The sequence below is a fragment of the Apium graveolens genome, chromosome 1 (assembly GCF_009905375.1).
Source record: "Apium graveolens cultivar Ventura chromosome 1, ASM990537v1, whole genome shotgun sequence".
NCBI classification, from domain to species: domain Eukaryota; kingdom Viridiplantae; phylum Streptophyta; class Magnoliopsida; order Apiales; family Apiaceae; genus Apium; species Apium graveolens.
In genome coordinates this window covers 169,993,032-170,003,218 of record NC_133647.1, presented here as the reverse complement: position 1 = coordinate 170,003,218, position 10,187 = coordinate 169,993,032, and the positions used below count along the sequence as shown (strand labels likewise).

Below are 10,187 nucleotides of genomic sequence, written 5' to 3'. Positions count from 1 at the left end.
TTTATTTATAATATTACGTTATTTCTAAATACCCAAATTTCAAAATTATTTTACAAAAATATTATCAATATTTAAAATGATTAGAATTTTCTATATTTTAAAAAAACTATTTTTTAAATTTCCTTTTTACAAAAACACAATTTTCTGCAATAATATACAACTAAATGTAATCTCGACAATTTTCTACAAATTCATGCAACCTCAAGTATAACTAAAAAAACTCGAGATAATTAGTTGGATATATAGTTGATTTTGATTACACCGTATTTTTGTAAATATTTTGGGAAATTAGTAAAAATGCAAAAAAATAGTATTTTTAATAATTTATCAATTATTATTTCATGAGTTTATAAATTTGAACCGGAAAAGAATTAAATTTATTTAAATTTATATTTTCGTATTATTTCAATACTTCAATTTTCACATTCCCATGTTAATTTCTAAATTTCCATAACTGACCTTCAACGTAATACCATAATTACACAACCACCCTATATACACTCGACTCTCTCCACTCTCAATACACACAACACAAAACACAAAGCCGTAGTAGAAACCGATCTAATTTTCTCAACCAACTCTCAATTCGCGAAGATCTAATGGCGCCTACTGTAGTTTCAGAAAACGGCGGCGACATCTCCGCCGCTAAACCACCGGTCACTGGCCGTATCGCGACGGTGTACAGTGAAGTACAGAACAGTCGATTGGATCACAATCTTCCACTTCCGGCTGTTATTAAGAATCAGTTTAGTGTTATTGATGGTCCTGCTAGCTCTGCTGCTGGAAATCCAGGTATATATATTTATATTGTGTGTGTGTAGATTTGAATTAATGTGTTGATGCTGCCGGCCGTTTTGTTGCTTTTAGTTTTGTGATTGAATTAGATCAAATGTGTGTTAGTTATGCGATACTTGTGTGTATAGATTTGAATTACTTGTCGTTGCAATCGATGAAACAACTTTAGTTTGATGAGTTGGCGTAATCTAAGTTAATTGTTGAGTAATTGAATTGAATTAACTGAATTAAATGTCTTTGTAATGTATACATTGTGTGTGTTAGTATATGCAATACATGTGTGTATAGATTTGAATTGGTTCTCATTGCGGATCGGTGAAACATCGTTAGTTTGATGCGTTACGCCTTACTGTAATCTGAAGTTTGTTGTTGAGCAATTGAATTGGATCGACTTGTTTAAGGTTATTTGTTGATGTGTACATCATGTGTAAGTATGTGATGGCTTGAGTACACATGACTAATATGTAGTTCGGCTTCTTTTGTAAGTTTATATTTTGACTAATTCAAGAGTTCGATTAGTTTAAAAAGTGTGTATGGTGGTTGGACTAATTTGTGAGTTTGTATTAGTTTTTTCCGTGTTCAATGAGATTTTGACAAGCTTGAACTGTTTACTATGTTGAAATAGAGTGTACATGAACCTGTAGTTTATTTGTGTTGTTGAGCATCAGATCTAGCCATCTAGGTTTTGTGTTGTATGTTCTCGTTACTATTTGGGGCATTAAATTAGTATTAGTTTTGATGCAGTGTGTTATTTTCGGAATCTAAAGTTTTGATTACGCACTGAATTGAATGTATAGACTGCACATGTGTGTGTGTGGGGGTTGGTTTAATGGCCTCAAATATGTATGACTTATATATGAGTTTAGTTAGCTTTTAGGTTTTCATAATTTTTGACAACATAGTGTCTACCAAGTTAGGTTTTGTTACTTCTGTATATATGTGTACTTGTGATTGACTTATGTTTTCGTTTCTTATGTTTTGGGAATGTTTGACTTAAGAATCTGGAAATTAAATAAAATATTGTCTGATTTTCGTTTGTTTTGTAGATGAAATTGCAAAGCTGTTTCCATGCCTGTTTGGGCAGCCTTCGGCAGTGTTGGTTCCAGGTGATGGGAAGGGATTGTTGTCAGGTCAAAACTTGAAGATTGGTGTTGTGCTATCAGGAGGCCAAGCTCCTGGAGGACATAATGTCATTTCGGGAATTTATGGTAGCATCCTCAATCTTCGAGTGCTTCTCTGTTGAACATTTATGTATAAATCATGCTCTAGGGCTTGTTTGAAGTTTTTAAATTCAGATCCTTAATAATGATGCTACGATTGGTATTACGATTTCAATTTGTAGTTTAAATAAGAGATCAGAGAATACAGGAAATTGAGTTTACAAATGTCTATTAGTCAGTCAAAGTACATCAATGTAAGATATAAATTGTCTAAGCATGATGGAGTTTCTTGAAGTAGGATTGCATTATGCATGTCAGTTGCATGTGAATTATGCACCAAGCTTGTTACTTAATGATGCTTTGACATGCACGATGCCTTTTTTCTATTGGAAGCTAAACTTACACTTTTGTACCTTCAAACAGACTACTTGCAGGATCGTTGCAAAGGGAGCACTTTGTATGGATTCAATGGTGGTCCGGCTGGAATCATGAAGTGTAAATACGTGACATTGACGTCAGAGTATATTTACCCATACAGAAATCAGGTTAAGTACTTTTTTGTTAATTTATAATCCATGTGTCCGTTTGGGAAATTTTAAAATAAGTAACTTATGACTTAAAATTAATAAATGGCTTAAAAGTGATAAGTAGATAATACTTATAAGTTAGTTAAGTGTTTGGTTAATTTTACTTATAAGTCAGAATTTTTTTAAACTTAAATGAACTAAAATAAATATTTTTTAAATATAATTATCTTAATTCATGATTTTTAAATTAACTTAACATTTAAAAACATAAATTTGAAAACTAAAATTAATAAAAAATTAAAAAACCATAATAAGTTGAGAAAAAGTACGTCATTACTAACATTCAACTTATCAGCTTATAAGTTGTAAATTCAACTTATAAGTTGGGTCGACAAACACTCATCGATAAGTACTTACGGGCTTATAAGCCAATAAGCCACTTATTTAGTGGTTGCCAAACAGGCCCATGTTGTTAATTGAGCCGTTTGTGTTACTTTATTTGTGTGATCTACTTTTCTTCTTTCTATTTACAAGACCTGATACTTGAGCACAATTCTCCATTTGACTGTTTAACCATCAATTCACCACACTCACCACCCGGCTGGCCTTTCAGCAGTAGTGTCTGTTTCCGGGGGAAATAATTTAATCTATTATTTTGTTAGAAGAACAAGTTGATGTCAGCTATCATGCAACAGATGGACATTCTGCTCACTTATGGAGTTGTCCACCTCTCAGGGAGACACCCCCATTATCTTCTTTTAAGGCCTCAGCTGTTTCTTTTGAAGTGTGGAAACCTAGATAGCTAATGTGTTGCTCTAGCTGTTTGATACGATATGAATTTTATTTGTTTCTCTAGTCAAGGACTACATATATGCCTTTCTGTCCCTCTAATTGGTTTGTAATTACACAACTACAAATCTCTTGAAATGCTTAGACACCAGAAACTTGTCTGTTTTCTACATAATTTGTTGTATTATTTTGTTCCAAAAAGTAGTTGAAATCTCCAAATTATAGCCCGACTATTGCTATTATTTTGATCAGCAAATGAATATAAATAACAAGGAATAGGAGTTCGTCAAACTTACAAACTGTAATTTATTGTATCAGGGTGGATTCGATATGATTTGCAGTGGGAGGGACAAGATTGAGACCCCAGAACAGGTTTGCTTAAAGTTTGATTCTTAGACTTTTCTTTTCGAATAAGCCAATTTCAAACTTATCGAATTCTAAATGAACTGATTTTCAGTTTAAGCAAGCGCAAGAGACTGCACAAAGGCTTGATCTTGATGGGCTTGTTGTGATTGGTGGAGATGACTCGAACACAAACGCTTGCCTCCTTGCTGAAAACTTCAGGTGAGTTTTATCTGGATGATTATTTGTTTTTGCCAATGCAGTGCACGAATTCAATTTTTTATATTGTATAATCAGGAGTAACAAACTGAAGACCCGAGTGATTGGATGCCCAAAAACTATAGACGGCGACTTGAAATGCAAAGAGGTACCCGCTAGTTTCGGGTTTGACACTGCATGCAAGGTTATTCAATATGACTCTACAACTTTAATGCTTTTCGCTCCAACTTTTTGTATACAGCAATGTTACATACTTTTGTGATGCTATAATAAATATAATGTCCCTAAAGGCTTAAATTACAAAACCAGTTTGTTATAGTACTACTCTAATTATATGAATATAATTGCATACTGCTTTATGTCCAGTACAATTAAACGTGATGTATATAATTTCAATATTGTATGGTTTGGTTCCCATAGTTTTAAACCTTGCTTGCAGAGAACTAAAGAAGAGATATTATTTTGCTGTTGTGTCTTGTCAATAATTTTTATTATTCTTTTAAAGGCTAAAAGGAGAAAATAGACACACACACACACACCCATTTTTGTTTCCATTCAAAGCATACATGGTCAATCCTCCTAATTCACTGTTTAATGATCCACTATTGAGTAATCCTACATTTACTTTTTCGGTCCTAACGTTTTAAATTCAGTGACCACACCCAGATTTTACAACAAGTATTTTCAGTAATCGTGTAATGACATGTACTTTTAACATTTGTCCATGCAGTTATTTATCAAATTTTTAATTTTTTTGCGACATTGTACAGATTTATGCTGAAATGATTGGAAATGTCATGACGGATGCTCGCTCGACAGGAAAATATTATCATTGTAAGCACATCCAGTATTTTCTCGCGAATTCACTACAACAATTATATATTAGAGCTAAAGAGCAAAATGCAGCTTTATCATCCAGTTGCAGTTTCATTACTTCATTACTGCTATGTCCTTCAACAGATTGAGTTATTAAGTATTCTTTGAAGCAATGATAGGGTTGCAGTTATACTGATACTTGTGTGTAAATGTGTTCACAAAGCTAAATATTCATTTTTAGGCACTACAATATCTTCGATTTTTATTTTTTGGCATTCACTTTTTGTTAGCTTATTAATGAGAAGATGTTAATTGGGTGTTTTCAATGAAATTACACCACCGACTACGTTGAATATATGAATACTTGTTTGACTACTGAATATAATCAGTAGTCGATTCGAGTTGGGGCTAGAGGACTTGTTTTCTAGAATGTACATCTATAAAGATAGCTAGGTATGTGAATTCATATACTCACACCGAATGCCTCCACTGTGCTGCAGTTGTACGGCTTATGGGACGTGCTGCCTCCCACATTACATTGGAGTGTGCCTTACAAACTCATCCAAACATCACTCTTGTTGGAGAAGAGGTTTGTTTAAATTCCACAAACTATGTAGATTATCATTTGCTTCAAAACATTAAATCAGCATCAATGTCATGCATCTGGCCTGAAATTTGAATCTGAACACTAGTTATATTGGATTTTTTGATTCTCAAGTTAAAATCTTTCTGCAGGTTGCCTCTAAGAAGGAAACATTAAAAAATGTCACAGACTACATTGCTGATGTAGTTTGTAAACGTGGAGACCTTGGATATAACTACGGTGTGATACTTGTACCTGAAGGACTAATTGATTTCATTCCCGAGGTATGTTTTGGTTTATATTAATGGCTTTACTTATATTTCTTCTATTACACAATATATTGGCTTTGGTATTTTGATGTATACTATTTCACATGCATTAATCGATTTTTGCTTGTCATCATTTGCAGGTTCAACACCTCATTGCAGAACTGAATGAAATTTTGGCCCATGATGTTGTAGATGAAGGTGGTCTCTGGAAAAAGAAACTTGCACCCCAGACACTAGAGCTATTTGAGTTACTACCTCCCGCAATTCAAGATCAATTGATGCTTGAAAGGGATCCTCATGGGAACGTCCAGGTATTTATCGCATTACTACTATTTTTTTACTTTTCTGGACTTCTTGTTCTGATCTCTGCGGAGCTGAGCAACATGCTTATGTTATCTCCAGGTCGCCAAAATTGAAACAGAGAAAATGCTTATCCAAATGGTTGAGACTGAACTGGAGCAGCGGAAACAGGCGGGTTTATACAAGGGCCAATTCAAAGGACAATCCCATTTTTTCGGGTACTTAAGATCTATTTGTTACACACACACATACGCGCGCGCACACACACACACACAGATATATATTGCATTTGAGATGATTATCCTTCTATTATAAGTTTTCTTGAATGCATATGTTAAATAGCTCAAACTGCCTCTGCTGGTGTAATAGAGAAATTCATATACAATGTTATCCTTATTTCTGCTTTGTAATTTTCTCGACTCAGTTATGAAGGAAGGTGTGGTTTACCATCTAATTTTGATGCTACATACTGTTATGCGTTGGGTTATGGTGCTGGAGCTCTACTTCATAGCGGAAAGACTGGATTAATATCATCGGTGTGTGCTTCTTTTGTATTAACCATTTAATTTTTGTTATACCTATAGATTCCTTTCCAAGGACTTATCGGTCACGGGAATATATTGATAAGCCAAAATATGAAAAATTATATTCAAATACTTACATTGATACAATATCTGTAGGTTGGAAATTTAGCTGCTCCTGTTGAAGAATGGACAGTTGGTGGTACTGCTTTAACTTCTTTGATGGATGTCGAGAGGAGACATGGTATAGATCTGCAAACCTCAATGTGATATTTGTATACATTGCTTATCCTTAAGGAATTTATCCCTTAACCTTGTTTGATTTTAGTGGAATTTTCCTCTTTCAGAATATGAGCTGTCTTCCAATCTTAATAATTCTTCTGATATGTTAAAAATTCCTCCTTAAATATTTTAAACGTAATATATAAATATAAGATAGTACATCAAGTAATTACTAGCCAAAGTTGAAGATCAATTTTTTTAAAACTTGTACTTGGAGTGAAAATAGTACATCAAGTAATTACTAGGCAAAGTTGATTAGATTTTTTGGAACTTGTACTTTGTGTCAAAATGTATTTCTCTTTTTTCAGAAGCACAGTTATAATAGCAATTTATGCCACACTAGTCAAACTAATTTTCTGCTTATTTTATAGGAGATACAATTGAAATTTGATTTTGCAAGGCCTTCTTTTATTATTATTTTATTTTCTGGCCATTAAATAGAGTATCTAGGAAAACAATTAATAAATACATTAATAAATGATAACAATTTTTTTATAACCATTTCTAAACTCACACATATACACCGTTAAAATTCAAAATGTTTACAGGTCCACTCAAATATCTTAAATTGTTACTTTGCAGGAAAGTTTAAGCCAGTGATTAAGAAGGCAATGGTGGAGCTTGACGGTAAAAATTCTTATTTCCCATAACTACTTGCAAACTGTTTTTAATATAAATATATTTGAACACAATCGACATAAAAGGAGGGGGGGGGGGGGCATTACTGCTAGGGCAAGAGCCCTTTGATAGTGCATACTTTCCTGTCCCTTAAATTTAAGTTTCTAAATTATATGTAATAAATATCTTGTATGTAGTAGTAATATTTATTCTTTAATTAACAAATCTGTTATATGTGGATGCTCTGTGTCTATCTCCAGCTCATTTATTGTCAGACTAAGCTGTACACTAATCTGCATGTATAAATTTTTTCAGGTGCACCATTTAAGAAATTTGCTTCGCTGCGTGAAGAATGGGCACAAACAAATTGTTACATTAGTCCAGGCATGTTCACTTTTCTAATACATTAAGTTTTAGAAACTGGATATTCTAGTCTATACAGTACTTTCTACAAATATTTGCTTATATGACCTAAAACCACCAGTTATCCTTCTAATATAACTTCTAAGAGCTATACTGTTTCATTATTGTTTATTAATCTTTTTTCCTCCATTTATAGGTCCCATTCAGTTTGTTGGACAGGGATCTGATAAAGTTAATCACACCTTGTTGTTGGAGCTAGGAGTTGAAGTCTAGTTTTATTATGTATCTTGTTTGAGGAAATTGCAATATCGTCCAACTCTAGTAAACAGTGAGTTGAGATATTTGTTAAAACTTAACGTTCATTCCCCCTGCTTTTCTAGTTATTTTTTGACTTTTGGTATCCAACAGTTTTGTAGACGCTTTGCAGAAACTTGAGTCTGCACTTGTGAGTTTTAAAACTCTCGACTTCTCCTGGGATTAGAAATCTATAAGCAATTTTTCAAGTACTATCCTTTTGCCAGTTTTTTAGAATAAAATCTCTGTACTATCTGTCAGCCACGAGATAGACATCTTAATTTTGTATATCACTAATCACTGTTGTGTTTAGTTAGTGAAAACTTTTTCTCCAGCCTTCCATTTTTTATGTTGTCGTGTGCCAATTTTTCCTAAATGTAGCACTGAAGCCCTGATCATCCCTTCATCGGAGTAGTAATCCAGGGACAGGTACTACGGCCTGATGCAACATGAATAACAGTCCTAATGCATTCACCGTAATTTTGATTTTTTGTGATATGGGCTTACAGTGTGTTCCAGAATCAAGAAGGGAAAATAAAAGAATTAAAATCGAGTATTTTTTTTCTCTCTAAATCTTATCTTATAAAAAATGGGAAGAAGATTTGGAGATTTATGTAGAAAAAATGACAAAAAACCAATCGACATGAATTCGTCTTTTCAATATTTTGGCAATTTTTATCAACGGTATATATATTCTCAGATCGGGTATTTCAAAAATAATTATTTTCTTATTTTTATTGTGTAGATATGATTTTGAAAAAAAAAATTGGTTGAAAAACTCGGTTGGATAATGGGTATTTAGATGTATACCCAATCTCAGAAAGCGTATCTCATATACGAGGTCTCAAAAATCGTATTTCAATTAAAAAAATATAAAAATTAGGTTAAATGCCCAATCTGAGATAGCGTACTCAATTACCTAATCTTATAATACAAATCTCGCTGATATTTTTGACCGCATTTGATATCTAGGTCAGCAATTTCAAAAATATGGTATACCCTTCTAGATCATACTCCCTCTGTCCCTCCCAATCGTTATCGTTTATCCGACACGCATTTTAAGATGAAGAGAAAGTATAGTTGTTTAAATTTTCACCTTTTTATTTGTTTAACTTACTAATTGCCTCTGTTATAGAAATCGGTCGATTTTTCAAAATTCGTCGATAAATTACTCAAAAATCGATTAAAATATTTGTCCAATTTGATCGATTTTTGATAAATTGCCGATAAATTATTCGATTTTTTAAAAATCGTCCGATAAATCGTAAATCGGTACCGTAACCGAATAATTCCGATTTTCAAATATATAACGCTGCTGATTGCTGATTATTTGACCGTCCAACTCCAAATCGATGTTGATCAATTTTTCCAAAGCTATTTTCCCTGCAATTTTAGCAGAGATCGACTTGGTAATATCCTGATTAATTATCAAACACTGAAGAAATATTTTGTGACAAATAAATATTGCATGTAAGGGTACCGGTGTTATATATATTTACTAGACCAGTCAAATCGGACAATCCAATTAATTTTGAAATGGATTAATTTTGATTTTGAATTGGTTTCTGTAACGACTGGGAATTTCGTAACATAATTAAGAGAATAAAATATGATCTTGTGGTATAATTATAATTTATGTGATTTAATAAAGGGATTAAATGATTTTGTTGGTTAATTGTCCTTATTATATATAAGTAACTGGGAACGTAAAATAATGCGTTCCAGTTTGATGAGTCAGCTGAGGGGATAAGCTGTGTTGTCGGACTGTTAGATAGAACGGAACCCGTCCTAAAAAGGGATTAAAGTGTTTAAATGTGAACTACGTGTTGTTATGTGAAATGGAATATTTAAGTAAATATTATATTCTAGTGACGTGTCAGTTGGAATAAAGAATTTATTGTGAAGCGTAAATAAAACGCTTAGCGTCGGGTCGTCAAGCAGAACGCACCTCGTTACGCGGAAAAGGGGAATAATAATAAAAAGGGAAATTTTGTGATCAGATATGAGTTGTGATGTGTTAATACATGTGTTAGCTTACCTGTGTGCATGCTTATGTGATCTGTTGATTTTAAAATGATTTAAGGGATTTATTTGCTTAAAAATGGGGTTTATTGAACCTTTATACATTTTTATAAAATTACCCGAATAAGGTCAAGGAGTGAAATTTGTTTTGTTATCTTCAAAATAGTTCTAGAGACTTTTCAAAAATGATAGACGGATTTATTTCATGATCGGTGTATTTTAAAATGATTTAAGTGAATTTTATCTCTATTTTGAGCGCAATCTTGTAAAATCTATAGAAAATAAAT

General features: G+C 32.9%; 1 protein-coding gene across 1 annotated transcript; it reads left to right on the top strand.

Annotated features, from left to right (window-relative positions):
• The first annotated feature begins 506 nt into the window (after window positions 1-506).
• Window positions 507-8,091, top strand: LOC141671078 (pyrophosphate--fructose 6-phosphate 1-phosphotransferase subunit beta-like). The gene is made up of 16 exons (XM_074477174.1): window positions 507-792; window positions 1,842-2,003; window positions 2,379-2,500; window positions 3,590-3,643; window positions 3,729-3,835; window positions 3,911-4,016; window positions 4,603-4,666; window positions 5,149-5,237; window positions 5,384-5,515; window positions 5,641-5,811; window positions 5,903-6,018; window positions 6,225-6,336; window positions 6,481-6,565; window positions 7,186-7,230; window positions 7,537-7,605; window positions 7,781-8,091. The coding sequence occupies exons 1-16, from the start codon at window positions 600-602 to the stop codon at window positions 7,855-7,857; spliced, it is 1,704 nt and encodes a 567-aa protein (XP_074333275.1). The 5' UTR covers window positions 507-599; the 3' UTR covers window positions 7,858-8,091.
• Window positions 8,092-10,187: the final 2,096 nt, after the last annotated feature.

Bases quoted from the DNA above. Each gene is read 5' to 3' on its own strand.
- LOC141671078 (XM_074477174.1), top strand. From the start codon at position 600: ATGGCGCCTACTGTAGTTTCAGAAAACGGCGGCGACATCTCCGCCGCT. The intron at 3,836-3,910 runs GTGAGTTTTATC...TTGTATAATCAG, and splicing joins CTCCTTGCTGAAAACTTCAG to GAGTAACAAACTGAAGACCC. The intron at 4,017-4,602 runs GTTATTCAATAT...GACATTGTACAG, and splicing joins GGTTTGACACTGCATGCAAG to ATTTATGCTGAAATGATTGG.